Below are 24,689 nucleotides of genomic sequence, written 5' to 3'. Positions count from 1 at the left end.
CCTTGAATGCTCCTTCGCAATTAATGCAAGCAGAACCAGGATTATATTTGCCCCAGATTTCTTACTGACTTCAGTGAGCAGCCCCTAGATATGACTGATCAAATCCCTGACTTTTGTGTTTGTAACTCTCTCACTGAGGATACATGAATCTCATGATGGCTGGTGCTGGCCTTACAGGACTGACTGTTGTCAAAATTAAAGTGGTGTTGGAAAAGCACAGCAGGTCAGGCAGCATCCGAGGAGCAGGAAAACCACTGTTTCAGGCAGGAGCCCTTTATCTGACTGTTGCCCATTCTGACTGTAATCGGACAGTATCCTAAGCTGACAACTGATTATGTTGAAGCCTCTGGTCTGTTTGTGCACATGACTGATGATGAGTGCAGCCTCCTTCTCCCCACTTTGACTGAATTGATGACTAGCCCTCAACGGTTTTCAATAAGACCAATTAACTGAATGAACATGCAGTGTATTTTCTGTGCAAACATTTGGCATGTGCTGTAGCCATTCAATTTATGTTAGGGTGTGGTTTTCGCCAAAATTTCTTTCCACCAGACAGATCCCTAATGACAAGAATGACGAGATGCCTGTCTACATAAAACAGCACCTCAAAATTGCAGCAATGTAAGCTTTTGACTTTAGCTCTGGTGCCGAACAGGCATGGTAATGAAGGTTTGGATGCTGTGAGCATGCAGGTAGGTGCTAATTGTATGAGTACTAAGAGAATGAGCAAACAACCCTGCATTGCAGCTTGGATCAATCGGTGAACTGGATGGCCTGTACCTGTGTGCGCAGTGTCGTCACAGACTTTCGATGGTAATTGTTAATTAGCTCTGCCTTTCAATTCTGTGCTTTGTGAGTAGTCAGCCAGTGTATTGGAGAGGTGCTATAATGGTTGTGATGTGTTGGCAAATGCCAGGTGTCAATGTCCATGGATGAAGAGTGCATGCATCTGACACCTATGGATTGTAAGCTGGGTTGTAGTTTGCTTATAGGCAATATAGATATAGAGCATAGAATCCCTACTGTGTGGAAACAGGCCAATTTGTCCAACAAGTCCACACTGACTCTCCGAAGTGTAACCCACCCAGACCCATTCCCCTATCCTATTACTCTACACTTACCTCTGACTAATGCACCTAATCTACACATCCCTGAATGCTATGCATAATTTAGCACGACCAATTCACCATTGTTCAGAGCAAATATTGAGCTGATTCCAACAGGTATCCATTCTGGTTTCCTTGTCACATTTTCATAGTAACTAGCTTGGTGATTCTGGTGGATGAGAGGCTAAATATTAAACAATGAGTTTTAACCTCAACAAGCATTAATCCCCATCAATCAGCATCTCACTACTGCTGAACGAGAATCTTACAATACTACTTGTAAAAGATGGAACAAGACAATCTTGACACCGGGATGGGCCTCGCAGGACTCTTCATCCAATTCTGCCAAGTCTTTCCACAATCCCTTTGAGATTTGATGGGCGGCACGGTGGCACAGTGGTTAGCACTGCTGCCTCGCAGCGCCAGAGACCCGGGTTCAATTCCCGCCTCAGGCGACTGACTGTGTGGATGTTTGCACGTTCTCCCCGTGTCTACGTGGGTTTCCTCCGGGTGCTCCGGTTTCCTCCCACAGTCCAAAGATGTGCAGGTCAGGTGAATTGGCCATGCTAAATTGCCTGTAGTGTTAGGTAAGGGGTAAATGTAGGGGTATGGGTGGGTTACGCTTCGGCGGGTCGGTGTGGACTTGTTGGGCCGAAGGGCCTGTTTCCACACTGTAAAGTAATCTAATCTAATTCCACTCTGTGTTCTGAAGCTCTGAACCATTCACCTCACCACATTGTTAAAGCCTAATTTCAATGCATGCAAACTAATTTCCAGACAAAATTAGACGAAAGCGAGGACTGCAGATGCTGGAGATCAGAATCAAGATTAGATCAGCAGGTCAGGCAGCATCTGGGGAGCAGGAAAATTGATGTTTCGGGCAAAAGACCTTCATCAGGAATCAGGCGGGGAGCCTCCGGGATGGAGAGATAAATGGGAGGGGGTGGGGCTGGGAGAAGGTAGCTAAGAGTGCAATAGGTAGATGGAGGTGGGGATGAAGGTGAAAGGTCAGAGAGGAGGGTGAAGCAGATAGGTGAGAAGGAAGATTTGCATGTAGGACAGGTCATGAGGATGGTGCTGAGCTGTCAGTTTGAAACTGAGGTAAGGTGGGGGGAGGGGAAATGAGGAAACTGCTGAAGTCTAGTACTACACTCAAAACTCAGAAATGAAACTAAGCCCTTCCTTTCTTAACCCATACAATATAGAAAACCATACCAAGTTTAATGTAATTTATGGCTCTGTTCACTTTCAAGCCCAAGTTTCTAAATAATAATATAATATGAAACTCATCACACCTGACAATTGCTAGTTCCGTTGCTCCTATTTATGTTCCTCAATCTCCCCCAGCCCATGGCTCTGCAAGATTATCTTTACACAGGACTGGAGAGATTTGATCTCATTTATTTGTGGGATTATTTAATTGTCTAAAAAATCTGATGTTTAAACAGGCATGTGGTTCTCTATTGTACCTTCAATAGGTTGGTATTTCATTTCCAAGTATGCCTGGTTTAGGCCCTAATCTCTATACACCTCATTGAATCAGATTTGTTCCTCTCATATAAGATTTGTGAGGGTTATGCCAGGCGTAACATTATAGTTTATGTTAAATAAAATTCTACTGCTGATGATAACTCACAGCACCTCAAGGATGCCCAGCTTTGATAGATTATAGATCACGATACACAGTTTCTGAACATTAAAAGTTTTCTAAAGCAGAAAATTCTGAGTGAACAATTGTCTCCTCACCTCGTTCCTAAATGATCAACTCTTTATTCTGTGATTGCAAACTCCAGTTCTAGATTTTACAGCTCAGGAAACACTTTCTTGCAACATTTACTCTATCAATCCTTTAAAAGTATTATCTGTTTCAATGAGATCTCCTTTCACTCTTCTGGGCTTTAAAGAACATTGACCTGGACTAATCAGCTTCTGGCCTCAAGGCAAGCTGTCCAGTGAATCTTTTTGCATTGTAGGAAAACAATGTAGGAAGATTGGAACAGGATTAGGCCATGCAGCTCTTCCAGTTTTCTCCAATATTGTACATCATGACTGATCATCTAACTCAACACCATTTTCACACAATATCCTTCCTTAAGTAAAACCATGAACTGTAAACTGGGTGTGTTATCACCATGCCTTAGATAAGTCGAGTAAGATCTCTTCACTTACGTACTCCAATTCATTTCAACGAAGGCTAACTTGCCATTTGCTTATTGTAATTCCTATATAAGGACACCAGGATTTCTCAGAATCCAAATCTTTTAAGGACTCAGGCCATTTCAAAACATTCTACTTTATTATTCTTAAGATAAAGGTGAACAATTTCACACTTCTCCACATTATATTCCATCTGGTATGTTCCTGTCAAATCACTTCACCTGTCTGTTTTTCTTTGAAACCTATTTTCATCTCCGCAGCTTTCTTCCCCACCTACCTTTGTATTGTCAGTAAATATAGAAGCATTACACTTGGAATAGATAATTGAAACCATCATACTTTCTGACTATAAATTGGAAATGCTGGGAACATAGAATGTTAAAAATAAAAGCAATTATTTATAATGTGGCATGAAGCAGAACTTGAATATAATATGTAGCTTTCACATTAAAAGCTTTTAAAAACACATTATTTTAATGCAAATATTTTAATATATTTCTTTTGAGCTGTTTCAATCTCTACTCCAAACAGGTGTATTTGGTATCACTTTTCTCCAGCCATCCACTGAAGACATTGGATCACGCTGGTTAATTAAAAAGGACGTAGCCAATATTATCCCCCACAATCTTCGATCAAGACAATGGGACACATTTCCTCAAGTAGAGGTAAGTCTTTAAAGGAATATATTAGTTACAGGGGAAGGACTGGATTGTCATTTGTCATTTTTGTTCAGTATTCCAGATTGTCGAGTTGTTACTACTTCAGTTTTTAAGAATTTTCATGAACCAAATTTTGCATTATTTGGTTTGTTTTTGCAAAGTCCTGTGAATAGCACAAAATTCATGCTGCTGTGATTATTTTGTTTATATATGTTTGAATTAACCTTGTTGAATTCTCTATATATGGAACTATTGTGAATAGTCAATATATTGACAATTGTAAAAGTTAAGTAAATTCTGATCTTCCAGATGTTTTTTTTAGGATAGGTGCATTGCGTTAGTTCCTTTTAGATCGATCTTTAGTTGTGCTAGTGCAATTTGTTTAATTCCAGTTCTTTGCTAAGTTAGAGTCAAGAGTGTGGTGCTGGAAAAGCACAGCAGGTCAGGCAGCATCCGAGGAGCAGGAGAATCAACATTTCGGGCAAAAGCCCTTCATCAGGAATCAGTTAGCAGAACTTAGCCAGAACCACAATGTACTTAACAAAGACAGGAGATCTCATAATTCATTATCATCAAGAGACTCTTGCTGCAAACGTGTACATATCAATATATTGGTGCAGAAAAATTCAAACTATCTCATTATGTGCTACACAATATTAATTTGTAAGGTAAAACAAAGAACTGCAGATGCTGGAGATGTGAAACTAAAACAGAAATTTCTGGAGAAATTCCAGCAGACACAGCAGACGATGTTTTCACAGCCCATGATGTTACAGTGCCTCCCATCGATGCTGCAGCTGCATCAAAGTATAGGACCAGTAAAACAAATGTTTTAGATCAATCCAAATCCTGAGATTGTGATTTTCTCACTGCCCCACTCTTAAAACTTGTCTGCTCCACTCCTAACCCCTCTCTGCTCCCGCCTGAGCACCACTATGCTTTCTCACTGTTCACCATGCCCAGGAGTAAGAGAACAAGGTATTAAGGGATCAGGATCAGAGGATGATGAGGTGCTTCTTGGAAATCAGTAGCAACATGTGTGTGCACATGGATGAAGACAACATCAGCTTTTGGTTCTGGCACAAATGCATGACATGAGCTGCAACTGACTTAATGTTCCACTGTGGTGGCAGGAGAAATACCAAATTTGTTATTTCATCAGTATATATTGAACTTTTTTTTTAAGGAACAAACACTCGTATTAAGCAAAAGACACTAACTTGAACTAGCTTCTAATTTGCCTTATGAAGTCACATTTCTATTTGACGGGGACATAAAGCCTACAAAGACCCCGACAGGAATTTCTAGAAATATGAACAGCTTCTCCCCATCTCATCAATCAAGAATAGAACATGTGGAAGTTAATGGCTGGAATATTAAAACAAAATCATTAACCACAGCCACAAAACAAAGCTGAGGAGACGCTGTGCGAGGCATGGGCTAGTCTTCTATATTCTTTGGAATATATAATCAACATGAAGAGATAATGTCAAGCTGGCATTGGGATCGAGGCAAAGAACATGCAAGCTTATAAATTCAACATTGTCTCTCTAACATTCTATCTAAATACTGAACCCAGTTTTGCTGAGAAAGATAGTCACATTCCTACACCAGCCAGAGACTCTACGAAAAACCATTAAATTTGCGACAACATGATTTTATGAGAAAAGGGAATATACCAACAAAGCCACAATTTAAAAGCAACTAGCTCAGTAAGAACCAACTGCAGTAGTGTATCTTTATTGAATTTTTGCCTGCATATAACTTGGACAAGTTTAACATACAGTATTCTTTCAAGCTATATTTCTTTTTGCATGCTTGGTGAGTGAGTGAGTGAATTTGCATGCAGCAGTGGGAAGTAGGGCCCATTTGTACATCTTTAATATTTTTACTTAAGTAGGTTTTAACAACACAGATGTGTGTTTAACTCAAAAATAGCTGTCTAATCTGTTTCTTTGAAACTTCAAACAGAGAAGTGCATACTGAACTGGCACTTAGCATCCTTTTAAAATTCAAAGCCTCTGCTACAACCAAAAAGGGAATAGAAAAAAGGAAAATCATTCCACTCCTTCTGACTTCACTGTCACACTTTTGTAGTCATAAAACGTTTTTGTAGTCATATAAGTCATTGCCCTGATTTACACATGAGCACTGGCTTCTTGGTAAGATGTTCTTTGGCTAGCAGCATCTGTGAAGTTACCATTAGGAACAATACCTAGTAACTCCTGTTCAGTAAAACTATATGCATGCATCTGACCAAACTGGCCATGGTAGCAGGGAGGTCCAGCCAATTTTAACAGTCAAGCCTCATTTACACACCCCTTGCTGACTTCCTCAGTGAGTAAGCTGAAAGATTAATGAGAAGCAGTAATTACGCTATTAAAACTGAGTGGCTTAGAGGTCTCACCTGATAGCCATGGATTAGCAATCACTAGTCCAAGAGCAAATGAATTAGGGGGCTCATTGAGGGAGTCATAGAGATGTGCACCACGGAAACAGACCCTTCGGTCCCACTCATCCATGCTGACCAGATATCCCAACTTAATCTAGTCCCACTTGCCAGCACCCAGTCCATATCCCTCCAAACCCTTCCTATTCATAGACTCATCCAGATGCCTTTTAAATGTTGCAATTGTACTAGCCTCCAACAATTCCTCTGGAAACTCATTCTGTACACATACCACCCTCTACGTGAAAAGCTTGCCCCTTGGGTCTCTTTTATATCTTTCCCCTCTCACCCTAAACCTATGCCCTCTAGTTTTGCACTTCCCCACCCCAGTGAAAAAGCTTTGTCTATTTATCCTATCCATGCCCCTCGTGATTTTATAAATCTCTATAAGGTCCTCAGTGGTTGGGAGCCTCCTGTGAAGCGCTCCTGTGATCTTTCCTCCGGCATTTGTAGTGGTTTGAATCTGCCGCTTCAGCTTGTCAGTTCCAGCTGTCAGTTGCAGTGGTCGGTATATTGGGTCCAGATCGATGTGCTTATTAATTGAATCTGTGGATGAGTGCCATGCCTCTAGGAATTCCCTGGCTGTTCTCTGTTTGGCTTGTCCTATAATAGTAGTGCTGTCCCAGGAGGAAAGATCACAGAAGCGCTTCACAGGAGGCTCCCAAGCACTGAGGATGTCACCTAGACAGGGGACGAAACGTCTGCAACACAAATTCCCAGCTCGGCGAACAGAACCACAACAACGAGCACCCGAGCTACAAATCTTCTCACAAACTTTGATCACCTTTAAGTGTATAAGTCCTGCTAAGATTTGCTTTCCCAAAATGCAGCACCTCGCATTTATCTAAATTAAACTCCATCTGCCATTCTTCAACCCATTGGCCCATCTGATTAAGACCCCGTTGTATTCTGAGGTAACCTTCTTTGCTATCTACAACACCTCCAATTTTGGTGTCATCTGCAAACTTACTAACTGTACTTCCTATGTTCATATCCAAATCATTATGTAAATGATGAAAAGTAGTGGACCCAGAACCAATCCTTGTGGCACTCCTCAGGTGAAAGGCTTCCAGTCTGAAAAACAACCCCCCACCACCACACTCTGCCTTCAACTTTGAACCAGTTCTGTATCTTGTGGAGTTTGCACGTTCACCCCGTGTCTGCGTGGGTTTCCTCTGGGTGCTCCGGTTTCCTCCCACAGTCCAAAGATGTGCAGGTTATGTGAATTGGCCATGCTAAATTGCCCGTAGTGTTAGGTAAGGGGTAAATGTAGGGGTATGGGTGGGTTGCGCTTCGGCGGGTCGGTGTGGACTTGTTGGGCCGAAGGGCCTGTTTCCACATTGTAATGTAATGTAATGTAATCTAATCTAATCTAATCTAAATGGCTAGGTCCCCCTGTATTCCATGAGATCTAACCTTGCCAACCAGTCTCCCATGGGGAACCTTGACAAATGCCTTACTGAAGTCCATATAGATCATGGCCACCACCCTGCCCTCATCAATCCTCTTTGTTACTTCTTCAAAAAACTCAATCAAGTTCGTGAGACATGATTTCCCACGCACAAAGCCATGTTAACTATCCCACATCAGTCCTTGCCTTTCCAAATATATATAAATCCTGTCCCTCAGGATTCCCTCCAACAACTTGCCCACTGATCTATAGTTTCCTGGCTTTTCCTAACCACCTTCCTTAAATAGTGGCACCACATTAGCCAACCTCCAGTCTTCTGGCACCTCACCTGTGACTATCAATGATACAAATATCTCAGCAAGGGATTCAGCAATCACTTTCCTAGCTTCCCACAGAGTTATAGAGTATACTTGATCAGATCCTGGGGATTTTTTCCACTTTTATGCGTTTCAAGACATCCAGCACTTCCTCCTCTGTAATATGGACATTTTTCAAGATGTCACCATCTATTTCCCTACATTCTATATCTTCCATGTCCTTTTCCACAGTAAACAGTGATGCAAAATACTCGTTTAATATCTCCTCTGTCTCCTGCAGCTCCACACAAACGTTGCCTTGCTGATCTTTGAGGGGCCCTATTCTCTCCCTAGTTACTCTTTTAGAACATAGAACTGTACAGCACAGAACAGGCCCTTCAGCCCACGATGTTGTGCCGACCATTGATCCTCATGTATGCACCCTCAAATTTCTGTGACCATATGCATGTCCAGTAGTCTCTTAAATGTCCCCAATGACCTTGCTTCCACAACTGCTGTTGGCAACGCATTCCATGCTCTCACAACTCTCTGTGTAAAGAACCCGCCTCTGACATCCCCTCTATACTTTCCTCCAACCAGCTTAAAACTATGACCTCTCGTGATTATCATTTCTGCCCTGGGAAATAGTCTCTGGCTATCAACTCTATCTATGCCTCTCATTATCTTGTATACCTCAATTAGGTCCCCTCTCCTCCTCCTTTTCTCCAATGAAAAAAGTCCAAGCTCAGTCAACCTCTCTTCATAAGATAAGCCCTCCAGTCCAGGCAGCATTCTGGTAAACCTCCTCTGAACCCTCTCCAAAGCATCCACATCTTTCCTATAATAGGGCGACCAGAACTGGACGCAGTATTCCAAGTGCGGTCTAACCAAAGTTTTATAGAGCTGCAACAAGATCTCACGACTCTTAAACTCAATCCCCCTGTTAATGAAAGCCAAAACACCATATGCTTTCTTAACAACCCTGTCCACTTGGGTGGCCATTTTAAGGGATCTGTGTACCTGCACACCAAGATCCCTCTGTTCCTCCACACTGCCAAGAATCCTATCCTTAATCCTGTACTCAACTTTCAAATTCGACCTTCCAAAATGCATCACCTCGCATTTATACAGGTTGAACTCTTTTGTCCTTAATGTATTTGTAAAAGCCCTTCGGTTTCTCCTTAACCCTATTTGCCAAAGCTATCTCATGTCCCCTTCCTGTCCTCCTGATTTCCCTCTTAAGTATACTCCTGCTGCCTTTATATGCTTCTAAAGATTCATTCGATCTATCTTGTCTATACCTGACATATGCTTCATTGTTTTTCTTAACCTCACCCTCAATATCTTTAGTCAGCCAGCATTACCTTTACCTACCAGACTTTCCTTTCACCCTAACATGAATATACCATTTCTGGGCTCTCGTTACCTAATTTCTGAAGGTTTCCCATTTTCTAGCCACCCCTTTACCTGCGAACATCTGCCCCCAATCAGCTTTTAAAAGTTCTTGCCTAATACCTTCAAAATTAGTCTTCCTCCAATTTAGAATTTCAACTTTTAGATCCAGTCTATCCTTTTTCATAACTATTTTAAAACTAATAGAATTATGGTCACCTACCCCAAAGTGCTCCATTGTGGTTGAGGAAGGGAGAAAATCCTTGGGCAGGGAAACTCAAGGTTTCCTTGTGAGCTTTGACAAATTGTCTGCTTCTCCTGGCTCACATGGAAACCGTCTCTTTAAGAAAAACTCTACAATCCGGTATTAAGACTTGGATTCAAGACCAGAATTTAAAATTGCAGTCTGCTAAGCTGAAATGGAGAAGCTGCAGATACATTTTAATTGCTGTCAACCCTCCACAGCTTCTTATCAGGAGGACAGTTCAAATTAACCAAACTGCTTTCTGTAGGGGTAGAAAAATATTTGAGGGTAAAAAAAATTCTAACCTGTAAAATGCAGAAGGCAATGTGGCTTTTCCCAAAAAAAATTTTTGAATATTTTGAAATCTGCAGGAAGAATATTTCATCTAAACGTGGTACTGTTGTTTGTATCAATTTGAGTGTCAAAGTTATAGATCTAGGAAGGTTTTCATGACTGAATCTTGTCTGACACAAGAAGACTGACTTCTCTTTTTATTTCTGTTTCCAGTGCAAGATCCCGGGACCACCTGTTGGCATGCACCCTTTCACTCTACAAACTGAGCATGTGGATCCTTCATCTCCTCCTGTCTTAAAGTGTCCCTCTGTTCTTGAAGTCCGTCAGCTGTTTCAATATGAGCCTATAAATATAGAAATACAGCAAGGATTGCAGAATTGTCTTAAGGTTTTTCATTCGAATTTCTTTGGGGGTGGCAGAAGCTCTGCTAAATAAAGTAGAATTATACAGTACGAAAAAGGCCCTTCAACCCATCAAATCCGCACTAACAAAAGTTTGTTCTAAATCTACACCAGACCCATTTTCCAGTCCATAGCCTTGAATGTTCTGATATTTTGAGTGAAAATCCAAGTATTTGTTAAAGGTTGTGAGGTTTCCCACCTCAACCACCCACTGAGGAACTTCACAAACCAGAGTGCTTCTCCAGCAGCATCTTTGGGCCCATCCTGTCCCTTCCCAATATATTGCAGATTTTGAGGACAATTTAAAACCATAATTTCAGAGCAATAATGAGAAAATGGGAGATTAGAAGGATGGTTTTATGCAGAAAGTCAATTGATCATTGAATGTCCAACCCAAAAATACTGATGGAAATGAAATGCATTAAATGTTTAAAAGAGGGATTGATAAATATTTGTAAAAGGAATGCTTAAAGATCTTTTTTTCTTTATTCATTGGATGGGGGCATCTCTGGCTAGGCAGCATTTATTATCTGTCCCTAATTGCCCAGAGGGCAGTTGAGAGTCATCTGCATTGCTGTGGGTCTGGAATCACATGTAGGGCAGACCAGGTAAGAATGGTCGTTTCCTTCCCTAAAGGACGTAAGTGAACCAGATGTTTTATTTTCTGACAATCGACAATGGATTCATGGTCATCATTAGATTCTTAATTCCAGATTTTTAAATTGAATTCCAATTCCATCATCTGCCATGGTGGGATTCGAACCCAGGTACCCAGAACATGATCTGTGTCTCTGGACTAAATGTCCAGCGATAATGCCCCTAGTTGGTTGCCTCCCTGTTTAGAAGGCACAAGGCAACAGGACTAAAGGTAGAAATCTTTTTCAGGGAACTTCCATACGATCATCAATTCTGTTGTGTAAAATTCCATAATTCTGAGACTGAGTTGAATTATTAGGTAGATGACATACAAGTCGACATGCAGGTGCAGCAATTAATTAAGAAGGCAAATGAAATATCGGCCTTTATTGCAAGAATAAGAGTGTATACAAGTTTGAAAGTCTTGATACAACTGTACAGAATATTGTTGAGGTCATTCTTGAGTATTGTTATATATTTGGTCTCCTTAGTTAAGAAGAGAAGGATTATTGAGTTTTTTCCTAGAATTAAGAAATTACCTAATGCTGATCGGTTGAGCAGGTTAACATAGAAACAGAAAAAATAGGAACTTAAGTAAGTCATTTGGCACCTTGAGCCTGCCCCATCATTCAACATGATCATGGCTGACCATCCAACTTAGCTCTGACTTTCTCCCCATACCCTTTGATCCCTTTAACCCCAAGAACTACATCTAACTCTTTCTGGAAAGCATTCAATGTTTTGGCCTCAATCACCTTCTGTGGCAGAGAATTCCACATGCTCTCAGTCTCTGAGTTAAGGAATTTCTGTTCATCTCAGTCCTAAATGGCCTGCCCATATCTTTAGACTGTGATCTCTAATTCTGGACCCCAAGTCATCACGAACATTCTTCCTGAATTTACCTATTTAGTTAGGCATATGCTCTCTGGGGTTTAGAAGAATTAGAACTGCTCTTACCGAAATATAAGATCTGAGGGTTCTTTACAGGGTAAGTGCTGAAAAGATGTTTCTCATTATGACAGAATCAAACTAAGTGGCACAGTAGGAAAATAAGAGGTCTGCCATTTAAGATGAAGATACAAGGAGGAATTTCTTCTCTAGGAGCAGAGTTAATGCTTGGAAGTCTCTACCTTAATGATGTTCAAAAGTGGAGGCTGGGTTATTGAATATAATCATAGACAAGTTAAACAGATTTTGACATACATGGTAGCCGAGAATTATGGATATATCCAGGTTAGATTAGTTAAGGCCACAGTCAGGTCATTCATGATCTTATTGAATGGGAAAGCAGGCTTAAAAGACTAAAAGAATTACTCCTACTTGTTACTTTGCACGTCTAGAGAACTTTGTTTAGCTGTTTACTTTGTGAATAAACTCCCATCATTCGATGAATGCACTGATGCCCTGCAGATTGGCTATAAAAATATGAAAACTATGAAATAACCATGAGGCAAAAAATGTTCAAAGTAGTGGTCACCTTGACTACAAGGGTGTGTTTTTCCTGAAGTGTAACTGAAAGTCCTCCTATAAAAAGCTGCAGCTTTTCTGGGTCACTTCACTGTTGAAACAAGACCATCAAAGGTTTTGGGGTCAATAGATCCAGTCAAGGGATAATGGTTCATAAAAATCCTGCTTCACCCTTTTCTTTAAATAAGTCAAATGTAAAGGAACTCTGCATAGTATTGGCCCTCTGCTGATGTGGTTTCACAAGCTTGTTAGAATCATAGAGATTTTAAATTTAGGAGTTTGCTCTTAGTCTAATGCATTAAATCATATATATCAAATAATCATGTGAAGACAGACCACACATTTTCTGATGTTTGGAGTTATATTTGTATAATTGTAGGAGTACATTGAACTCACTCTACAAAAGGAGGAACAGAAAAATGAAATGGCACTTAAAGAGCCACGGAATGAAAAAGAGCTTGAGCATGCTGCTGATCTCCTCAAACTGGTTCTGGTAAGAAGCCTCTTTTATAGGTCATTCTGCTATTTGACTGGTTCACCCAACTGGAATTTATTGCCAAGATATGAGGCAGTTTGGAGGAGAAGCCCATAACTAATATTCCCTATTGCTTTATGATGTGCCTCACTTCCATGTAAGAATGTGTATCTCATCACAAGATTAATTTCATAATTGCAATTGATCTGGTCTATTGCTTCACAGACATCAAAACCGTCAATGAGAATTTGTATAAACTCTAATTGACTGAAAAACCATAGTAAGCTAGGTATCACTGTTCATAAGTTGTTATGGACTAAGCCAGACCTCTCAAAACATTCTTAAGCAGGCAGCCCCAGACCATAACTTTGCCATTTGTTTTGGTAAGTGAACAGTGAAAATTAAGCGGATTAAATTAGCTAGGTTGACTACAAGATTTTAAAACAGACAGAAATTTATTCACAAAATTACACAATGAAACACAAAGAACATAATAAAGAATCCCTACAGAACTCAAACTATCCAACTGGACTTAATTATGCTGTTCCGAATATACACAACAGTCCCAATAAGCAAATTCCCTTTAATAACAATATAAATGGAACACATGCTTACAGGTTGAAGTTGAAGGGCAGAAAAGAGAGAGGTTTCCACACAGCTCCCGTTTGAACATCCAACTGGTTCAAGACTGAACTAAAACTGCTCAGCTCAGCTTAGCTAGAGAGCTGACCACTCCCCTCTCTTTATACAAATCACTCCGAAAGCATAACCACTTTGGCCTGAAGTCTTATCTATTTACATATAAACAAAAGGCCTCTCACAATCCTTTTTATCTCTGTACCAAACCAGACTGATCAGAGCCCAGCCCAGTTTATTGCCCCTCTGAAAAAAAATCAAGGACAGAGTCTCCTTGAGCCAAAGAACAGCTTTTAGAAAAAAAGGCACTAGCTTTGTGACACCTCCCCCCCCCCCTTAAAAATAAAGAACCATCAATACCAAAAGATGGCTTAATTCTTAACCCTTCAAAATCCAGTTGGTAGTCTAAACACACATGTATATGATACTAACTATAAACATGCAAACATGCACAGCCCCATGCAAATTCAGGCCGCTATGCACACATCATCGAATGCCTCCGTATCTCATTTGAGTCTCGATAACGCATCGGCAATCACATTTTTATGACCTGCCACATGCACAATTGTCAAATTGAATGGCTGCAACAAAAAGCTCCATCTAAACAGTCTGGTATTTTTGTCCTTAAAATTTTCCACAAATGTCAATGGCTTGTGATCAGTGTATACAATTGTCTCAGATGCATTGCTGATAATATATACACTGAAATGTTGTAATGCTAACACCAAGCTTAAAGTCTCTTTCTTCACCGTTGAATATTTCTGTTGATGAATGTTCAACTTCCTGGTAAAATACCCAATGGACCTTTCTATTCCCTCATCACCCTTCTGCAGGAATACCGCAACGACACCCACATCACTGGCATCGATAGCCGCCTTGAAAGGCTTCGTATAATCCGGTGTGGCTAATACTGGGGCAGTGGTTATCACAGTTTTTAGGCTGTCAAATGCCTTTTGACAGTCTGCTGTCCACTGAAACTTCTTGCCTTTTTTAACAATTCGGTGAATGGAGCAGCCACACTGCTAAAGTTCGGCACAAACTTTTAGTAAAATCCACTCAACCCCAGGAACCGTAGTTCTTCTTTCTTCGTCAACGGTGTGGGAAATTCCCCAATTACTTTTGTTTTCACATCCCGTGGGGCCATTTGTCCATGGCCAATAACATACCTTGGAAGATGACTTGGGCTTTGGCAAATTTACTTTACCACCAAGCCTGCCTTCCGAAGTCGATTGAACAAGTCCAATAAATGCTGTAAATGTTTCTTCCATGAATGACTAAAAATCATCAGGTCATCTATTTACACCACACAATTGGGTAAGCTGGCAATGACCTTATTAGTCAGTCTGAAATGTGGCTGGAGTGTTTAGCATACCAAATAGCATGACTTTGAACTGATATAGTCCATTTGGCGTTATGAAAGCCAAAATTGTCTTTGCTCTCTCTGACAGAGGTACTTGCCAGTAGCCTCTGAGCAAGTCCAATTTAGAAATGTAAGATGCTTGTACCACTTTTTTGACACAGTCCTCCAACCACGGAATTGAATATGCATCAGTCTATGTAACGGCATTGAATTTGCGATAGTCCACACATAATCGTTGGGTACCATCTGGCTTTGGCACCATGACTATAGGTGAACTCCAGTCACTGTAATTCACTCCGATTATGCCATCCTGGAGTAGGCGCTCTATCTCCTTCTGAACCTGTGCCAACTTTAGAGACTTATGCTTATAAGGATGTTATTTAATCGGAACAGCATCTCCTATATCTACATCATGCATAATTAGATTAGTACTTCCCAGTTTATTTCTGCATATCTCCCCATGTGATAGTAATAACTCTTTCAGGTCATTTTGATTTTCTTGTGGAAGGTAACTCAATAATTTATCCCAATTTTTGACATCTTCCTCATTGTCCAATTTAATTTGTGGAATGTCCAATTCAGAATTCTCTGAACTTGGTTCTTCCTCCTGTGCTGTAATCATTAACACCTTCTCCTCTTGCTTTCCTTCCCTATCAAAATACCTTCTGAGCATATTTACATGACACATTCTGTGAGTTTTTTTCCTGTTCGGAGTCCTTATCAAATAGTTCACCTCACTCAATTTCTTCTTAATTTGATATGGTCCACTAAACCTTGCTTTTAAAGGCTCACCTGTTACTGGCAGTAACACCAATGGCTTATCCCCAATTGCAAAATTGTGAATTTGTGATTTCTTATCTGCTTCCTGTTTGGTTGTATGCTGTGATACTTTGAAACGCTGGCAACCAACTCTCCAGCTCTAATTAATTGTTCTCTAAAGTTTGACACATAGTCCAAATGAGTGGTCTCTGAATTCTGACTTATTAATTTCTCCTTAATCAGTTTTAATGGTCCTGTTACTTCATGCCCAAAATGGACTGAATTTGGTTGATTTATTCAGTGCATCTCTGATCACAAAACGGACAAACAGAATTCCCTTATCCCAATCATCTGGATAATCCTGGCCATAAGCCTTCAACATGATCTTTAGTGTTTGATGCCATCTCTCCAGTGCTCCCTGCGATTCTGGATGGTACGCAGTAGATTTGAATTGCTTTATTCCCAAGTTATCCATAACTTCCTTGAATAATTTGAATGTGAAGTTTGATCCTTGATCTGACTGGATCTCTATTGGTAGTCCGTATCTAGTAAAAAAAATTTAAGTAATTCTTCTACAACCCTTTTAGCTGTGATGTTGCTTAATGGGATTGCCTCTGGAAATCTAGTTGACACGTCCATTATTGTTAACAAATACTTATTCCCACTTTTTGTTTGAGGTAGGGTACTTACGTAATCAATCAAGACTCTTGTAAAAGTTCGCTCAAATGCTGGAATAGGTATTAAAGGTGCAAGTTTTATTACTGTGGTTTTCCGATTAGCTGACATGTGTGACATGTCTGGTAAAATTTAGCTATATCTTTGTGTAGTCCAGGCCAGTAAAAATGTCTTTATATTTTAGCCTGTGTTTTCCTCACCCCTAAATGACCTCCAAGTGGTAGGTCATGTGCCACTCGCAGCACCTCCTTTCTATACCCCACTGGCAAAACAATTTCAAGAAACTCTGCCCATTTCTCATCTGCTTGAATGCGTGATGGTCTCCATTTCTTCATTAAGACATTTTTAAAATAATAACACACAGGACTGCATTCACTTTCCTTCTCTGTAAATGCCTTTTGATATAATTGTTTTAATCCCTCATCTTTCTGTTATAATTCAATCAGTTTAGTAGAGCTAAAGATGCTTGCATGTTTACCAATTTGCTCCTTCTCTGTTTCACTTATATGATCAAGGACATTTTTAGATAATACTATATCAGCTTCCTTATCTGTGCCTTTTGATCTCTCCTGCTTCAGCTTGTACCTCTGTGATCTTGTGATCACACAATCAGGGAAAATTCCTGGATAAACATTCTCCAAGTCTTCAGTTGTCTGAGTCTCCACTGGCTGCACGCCTACTGGTGAATCAACTATATCATTTGCAAGGATAAATTGTATTTCTGGAGCTGAGAGTTTGTCCAGTACTCCAACGACAAATTCTCCACTCTTCTCTGGACTCTCTAGCCTCACTTTACATAACTGAGCACTTTTTGTCTCACCATGAATTCCTGTTATCAGTACCTTCTCTGGCAATAGTCCTTCAGGAGTGCAAATCTCCTCATTCTCCAGCATTACAGACTGAGAGGATCCTGTGTCCGTTAATATTGTAACTTCCTTACCTACGGCTCCTGGCCTATGTGAATAAACTTTACCGTTGCATGTGTACTTTTTAAGCAGATCTGGCACTTCCTCCTTAATCAACCTCTGATCATCTTGTACACTCTGAGCAGTTGTCTAACTTCCCTTGTGCTTTTCTTCATTGGTCCAACAAAACTTCCAGGCTTGTTTGGTTTTCCTACATCTGGTTTTCTCCTAGCCCACCAACACTGATTTCATGTGGTCCACCTTATTACAATGAAAACACCAGAGCTTTTTGACTTCTTTGTCCCTCTCAAGGATTTCTTTTTTACCCTGTGGTAAGTTATCCTTATGATCTTCACTGAGATCTATCTTCCCCTTTCCATGTGAGGATTTCTCTTTGCCCCAGTTTCTATCCCTCATGGACTGAAATTGATTCTGGAAGCCAGACCGAGTTTTATAGACCAGCTCATAATCATCAGCCACATCAGCTGCTAACCTTGCTGTTTTAACTCTCTGCTCTTCCACATGAGTTTGCACTACTTCAGGCAGTGAATTTTTGAATTCCTCCAAAATAATTACCTCTCTAAGGGCATCATAAGTTTGCTCAATTTTAAAGGTCTTATCCATCAATCGAAATTACTCTGTTTGATCCTTTCAAACTCAATATAGGTTTGACCAGGCTCCCTCCATAGATTCCTGAAACGTTGTCTATAAACTTCTGGTACAAGCTCATATGCACTTAAAATGGCTTTTTTCACCTCCTCATACTCCCCAGATACATCCTCTGATAGTGATGAAAATACCTCAGCAGCCCTACCTACAAGTTTTGTTTGAATCAATACAACCCACATTACCACTGCCCACTGCATTTGTTTAGCCACCTTTTCAAATGAGATGAAAAAGACTTCCACATCCTTCTCATCAAATTTAGGCAATGCTTGAACATACTTCAACAGTTTCTCACTAAGCTTCTGACTACCAGGGGCTTGCTCTTCCTCTACCCTCAGCCTTTATTTCCAGCCTTTTAAGCTGCCTTTTCTTTTTACGTGTCAGTTTTTGAAATTCATAAGCTCTCTCTTTTTCTTTCTCTGCTCTCTCTTTGTCTCTCTTCTTCTGCTCCATCTTTTTCTCTCTGTTCTGCTGCTCTCTCTTTTTCCCTCTCTTCTGCTTCTACTTCTAACTCAAACTGTTTCATTTCTGCTGCTCTTTTCTTATCTCCAACTCAAGCTATTTCATTTGCAATTGAATTCTTGCCATCTCTATAGATTCTGATGGTTTCTCCAGCAAGTTTAAATGCTGAGCTACTGCTGCAATTATCTCTCCTTTTGTCACTGAAACAGGCAGTTTCAATTCCAGCTTCACTGCTAATTCTTGCAACTTGGTCTTATTCACTTTTTGCAAAACTTCCAAAGTCATCGTACTCACACCCAGAAAAGTTTTGGTGACTGAAAGAGCCATTACTATCCCAAGCTTTATCTACCCAACCAAACCAACACCCAAACCAGCACCAACCACTAGCTGTTTCAAAATCCCGCAAAGGACACCCAATCTGTCCACTCAAAACATTCTTAAGCAGGCAACCCCAGACTATAGCTTTGCAATTTTTTGAAGGGCAGAAAAGAGAGAGAGTTTCCACACAGCTCCCTGTTGAACTTCTAACCGGTTCAAGACTGAACTGAAACTGCCCAGCTAAAGAGCTGACCACTCCCCTCTCTTTATACAGGTCATTCCTAAAGCATGACCACTTTGGCCTGAAGTCTCATCTATTTACATATAAACAAAAGGTCTCTCAAAATCCTTTTCATCTCTGTACCAAACCAGACTGATCGGAGCCCAGCCTGATGTATTGCCCCGCTGAAAAAAAATCAAGGACAGAGTCTTCTTGAGCCAAGGAACAACTTTTAGAAAAAACGGACTAGCTTTGTGACAAAGTAGACCTGCATGATTAACAACGGGAAGTATTCAAAGTTACTTTGAATAAGTAACAAAAAAAGTAACAAAAAGAGCTTTAAAAAGGCAAAAACTGCACATTTGCAGCTAAGTAATCATGGTAAATATATGAGTTAGGAAAAAAATATGTAAACACCATATGGTAATGGTGGACGAGAAAGAATCTAATCCATTCAGTCTGTCCCACACAATTGTGATACTTTATTCATCATAATACTAACATTCCTACCCAAAAGAAAGGCAAGAAAGCAGATAGGAGAATAAAATCTGAAATATTCCTCTTTAATCCCCTTAAGTAAATAACAATGCTATCATGGATCACATTGTCCACATTTGCAAAATGTCCAGATTACAGAGGAGGAAGTGCTGGATAAATCCCCAAGATCTGATCAGGTGTACCTGGGAACTCTATGGGAAGCTAGAGAAGTAATTGCTGGGCCTCTTGCTGAGATATTTGTATCATCGATAGTCACAAGTGAGGTGCTGGAAGACTGGAGGTTGGCAAACGTGGTGCCACTGTTTAAGAAGGGCGGTAAAGACAAGCCAGGGAACTATAGACCGGTGAGCCTGACCTTGGTGGTAGGCAGGTTGTTGGAGGGAATCTTGAGGGACAAGGATGTACATGTATTTGGAAAGGCAAGAACTGATTCGGGATAGTCAACATGGCTTTATGCGTGGGAAATCATGTCTCCCAAACTTGATTGAGTTTTTTGAAGAAGTAATAAAGAAGATTGATGAGGGCAGAGCAGTAGATGTGAACTATATGGACTTCAGTAAGGTGTTCGACAAGGTTCCCCATGGGAGACTGATTAGCAAGGTTAGATCTCATGGAATGCAGGGAGAACTAGCCATTTGGATACAGAACTGGCTCAAAGGTAGAAGACAGAGGGTGGTGGTGAGGGTTGTTTTTCAGACCGGAGGCCTGTGACCAGTGGAGTGCCACAAGGATCGGTGCTGGGCCCTCTACTTTTTGTCATTTCCATAAATGATTTGGATGCGAGCATAAGAGGTACAGTTAGTAAGTTTGCAAATGACACCAAAATTGGAGGTGTAGTGGACAGCAAAGAGAGTTACCTCAGATTACAACAGGATTTGGACCAGATGGGCCAATGAGAAGTGGCAGATGGAGTTTAATTCAGGTAAATGTGAGGTGCTGCATTTTGGGAAAGCAAATCTTTGCAGGATTTATACACTTAATGGTAAGGTCCTAGGGAGTGTTGCTGAACAAAGAAACCTTGGAGTGCAGGTTCATAGCTCCTTAAAAGTGGAGTCGCAGGTAGATAGGATAGTGAAGAAGGCATTTGGTATGCTTTCCTTTATTGGTCAGAGTATTGAGTACAGGAGTTTGGAAGTCATGTTGCGGCTGTTGGAATATTGCATGCAATTCTGGTCCCCTTCCTATCGGAAAGATGTTGTGAAACTTGAAAGGGTTCAGAAAAGATTTACAAGGATGTTGCCAGGGTTAGAGGATGTGAGTGTAGGGAGAGGCTGAACAGGCTCGGGCTGTTTTCCCTGGAGCATCGGCGGTTGAGGGGTGACCTTATAGAGGTTTACAAAATCATGTGGGGCATGGATAGGATAAATAGGCAAAGTCTTTTCCCTGGGGTCAGGGAGTCTAGAACTAGAGGTCATAGGTTTAGGGTGAGAGGGGAAAGATATAAAAGAGATAAAAGATATAAAAGGGGCAACATTTTCACGCAGAGGGTGGTACGTGTATGGAATGAGCTGCCAGAGGATGTGGTGGAGGCTGATACAATTGCAACATTTAAGAAGCATTTGGATGGGTATATGAATAGGAAGCGTTTGGAGGGATATGGGCCGGGTACTGGCAGGTGGGACTAGATTGGGTTGGGATATCTTGTCGGCATGAACGGTTGGACCAAACGGTCTGTTTCCATGCTGTACATCTCTATGACTCTATGACATGTACATTGCAGAAAACGTCTGTCTTATACAAAATAATCTCTATCCCAGCTAGTAGCAGTCATAATTCTTGTTTAGAGAAATTTAGATGAATTCTTTACTCGGAAAGTTGTAGGGGCATGGAACACATTGCCTGCAACAGTAGTAGACTCATCAACTTTAAGGGCATTTAAATGGTCATTGAATAGGCATATGGATGAGAATGGATTTGTGTAGGTTAGATGGGCTTCAGATCGGTTCCAAAGGTCGGCGCAACATCGAGAGTCAAAGGGCCTGTAGTGCGTTGTCCTGTTGTACGTTCTAATGTTCTATGTTGTAACACTTACAGGATAAAGTGTCAGGCAATTCCTCAGTATTATTTTAAATAAAGAGTTGTTTACCATGCAACAAGTGCTGCCCTAAAATAACTTGTAATCCTCTTGCCTTTCCAACCCGTTTTGTTGAAATAATTCATCACATAAATGAAATCTAATTAACCGATAGATGGGGTGTGTTCATCCAAAATTGTGGACATTGCATATCAGTTATAGATAGCAATACTGAAGAATATCACCAATAAGTGGAAAGACTCTAATCCACTTGTAAGGACTTTGGTTTGACAGTTGACATCAGGAAGTTAACTATTACAGTCCATATTGCCATCTCTCAGCATTAAGAATTTGACACTGGAAGTTGCGAGAATTTCATGCACCTAGACTCCATTAATCTGACACAGTAATGAAGTCAACACACATCACAAAAATGGCATCTGTTATGTTCAAGCTAACTGACTGAATATAAAGCAACAGTAATCTGATAGAGAATATCAAGCAGGACAAAAACTGCAACCTCTGTGCACTCCTCTATTGTGATGACACCTAAGCAACATAGGCTAGGTAGGAGAAAAGGCTGAACGATTTCCACCTCTGGTGTCTCAGATGCATTCTTTGCATCTCTTGGCAGGACAAGGTCACCAATTCACTGCCTCCTCACATGTAATTCTATCATCGTACATCCATTACGAAGCCAATGATATACATGCTGACCTGATCACACTGGGGGGTTAATGACAGCCAAATACACAAAGACTTTCTGTTCAATGAATTGATTACTGCATCACAACCCTGAGGACATTCACACCTCTGTTATAAGTTCACCTGCAAGATGATGATATAATCCTGAATGAGACCACAATTTTGTTAGGATCCAATTATGGACCAGTAACTTTTCTTGTAAGGTGGACAAAATTTGAATTCTCAGGTGTTTACTAAAAGAGTAAAGCAAGATTCCATTGTTGAAAGCAAATAGAAAAAATAATATCAATAAAGCAGAATATTTATCCTATACTCTGACATCTAGAATTAACATGAGGTTAAAAATGAATTAACGGGCAAACTGATTGAGCATTCAACAACTGCCCAGTGACCATAGATGCCAGTTTCTCGAAGAATGTGGCAAATATCCAAGGGGTTGTCATGATGTGTACATGCTGGAAAGCTCTCATATCCTGCACCATTTCAAAGTTTTCACATCATACAGAGATCGCTGCTGAGACACACTCCCTTTCTTATACAGTCAATGTTAGCTTTGCGAAACCCTGAGACTATCAGAAAAAAGTGAGGACTGCAGATGCTGAAGATCAGAATCAAAATGTGTGGCACTGGAAAAGCACAGCAGGTTAAGCAGCATCCTAGGAGCAGGATAATTGACGATTCAGACATAAGCCCCTCATTATGAATGTGATGAAGCGCTTATACCTGAAACATTGATTCTCCTGCTCCTTGGATGCTGCCTGACCTGCTGTGCTTTTGCAGCACCACACTCTCAGACTATTGCAGGATGGAGTTACAACCAGCTCACACTTTCACCAATGCCTTAGTGGAATAGACAATAGGCTTATTTAAGATGAGCCTTCACTGCTCCAGTGTTGCCTTGCTCAACTCAAAGTGGATGTCTTGCATTATTATCATTTGCTGTGCCTTCACAACTAGACCCAACTAAGGGGTGATGTTCTGGATACAAAGGAAATGCAGGATTGTGGGCAAGATAATGATATCTGTGTAAACATCGAAAGACCAAAGTAGACCCATGCACTATCGAGCTTGAGAGGCCAGACAGAACCTCATCAAAACCTCGTTCCTGGAGGAATGTGCTGTGTTTGGATTTGGAATCATACAATCCCTATATTCCAGAAAGAGACAATTCAGCCCATTGAGTCTGCACTGACCTTGCAAAGAGCTTGTCTGCCCATCCCATCCCCTATCCCCATATCCACCTAGCTTGCACATCCCTAGTGACTGCATGGCAATTTAGCCTGCCCAAACCACCTAGCCTGCACATCTTTGAATTGAGAGAGGAAACAGGAACCGTCAGTAGAAACTTACATGGATATGGACAGAACTTGTAAACTCCACACACTCAATCATGCAAGGTTGGAATCAAACCTGGGTCCACTGTGAGGCAGCACTTCCTTCCAAGGTCTTTCTTTCTATTGATAATATGGCAAGGAGCCCCTGGCCAGTGTATTGTATATATGGACATGTTTACTCCTTTCCTTGAACTTTTATTTTGATAAATAAATGTTTTATTATCCATGTGAACCATAATTTCTAATACTATTGCTGTCACACTGATTCTAATTTCTTGATTCTTGATTCCAATTTTGATATTCTTGTTTGTACTTACATTCTCCTGACACTTTACATCTTTACATCAGCCCTACAATTTCCAGTTTTCTGACCCAAACCACCTTGTATTCATCATGGATGTGCAATCCCTCTACATGTACATTCCATTAGGCTCTCCACTTCTTCCTTGAAAAGTCCCCAACCAGTACACCCTCTTTTCCCTGGCTAAACTGGTTCTTCCTTTGAACAACATTCCTTTAACTCATCCGATAAGGGTCCCAGCTATGCCTATCTCTTTGTGGGGTATATGAGACATTCCTGTTTCATTCCTACTTCAACTCATACCACGACTCTTTCTCCAAAACATTGATGATGTCATCAGTGCTGCTTCCTGCTCTTGTTAGGTATTAGAAAACTTGCTTCCAATTTTTATCTTCTCTCATCTTTATCTGGTCCATCTCTGACTCTTCGCTTTCCCTCCTTGACGTCATTGTTTGCATTTCTGGGTATAGGATGTCCACCAATATACTGACTCACACAGTTACTTTGACTACACTTTCTCCCACCTTGCTACCTGCAAAGATACCATTCCATTTTTCCAGTCGCATCTGTTCCAGTGATGACACCCTACATCAGAGTGTATCCAACGCGTGCCCCTTTTTCCTCAATGCAGGATTCTCACCCATTATGTTTCACGAGGATCTCATTTGTGTCTCACCCATCTCTTGCACTCCTGCACTCTCCCCTTCTACCCCCTTTCAGAACAATGATTACATTCCCCTTATCCTTTCTTTCCACTTCATCAGTATTGCATACAAAGGGTCATCATCCACCATGATACCTCCACCAAACACTTCTTCCCTTCTCACCCATTGTCAGTACTCAACAGGG

General features: G+C 40.7%; 1 protein-coding gene across 7 annotated transcripts in view; it reads left to right on the top strand.

Annotated features, from left to right (window-relative positions):
* Positions 1–24,689, top strand: part of spag17 (sperm associated antigen 17) — a 228,948-nt gene that overhangs the window by 141,787 nt on the left and 62,472 nt on the right. For 6 of the 7 annotated variants that reach the window (XM_087992764.1, XM_087992766.1, XM_043700962.2 and 3 more), the window contains exons 38-40: positions 3,795–3,928; positions 10,222–10,395; positions 12,892–13,005. In XM_087992764.1, coding sequence (XP_087848890.1) covers positions 3,795–3,928; positions 10,222–10,395; positions 12,892–13,005 — 422 coding nt within the window. The remainder of the gene's footprint in view (positions 1–3,794; positions 3,929–10,221; positions 10,396–12,891; positions 13,006–24,689) is intronic. The other variant, XM_087992765.1, reaches the window with a different exon arrangement.

This window comes from Chiloscyllium plagiosum, unplaced genomic scaffold, assembly GCF_037043375.1.
Source record: "Chiloscyllium plagiosum isolate Xiang-an unplaced genomic scaffold, Cpla_swu_hap1 HiC_scaffold_12, whole genome shotgun sequence".
NCBI lineage: Eukaryota > Metazoa > Chordata > Chondrichthyes > Orectolobiformes > Hemiscylliidae > Chiloscyllium > Chiloscyllium plagiosum.
The sequence above is the reverse complement of the archived record's forward strand: the minus strand, read 5'-3'. Positions and strand labels throughout refer to the sequence as shown.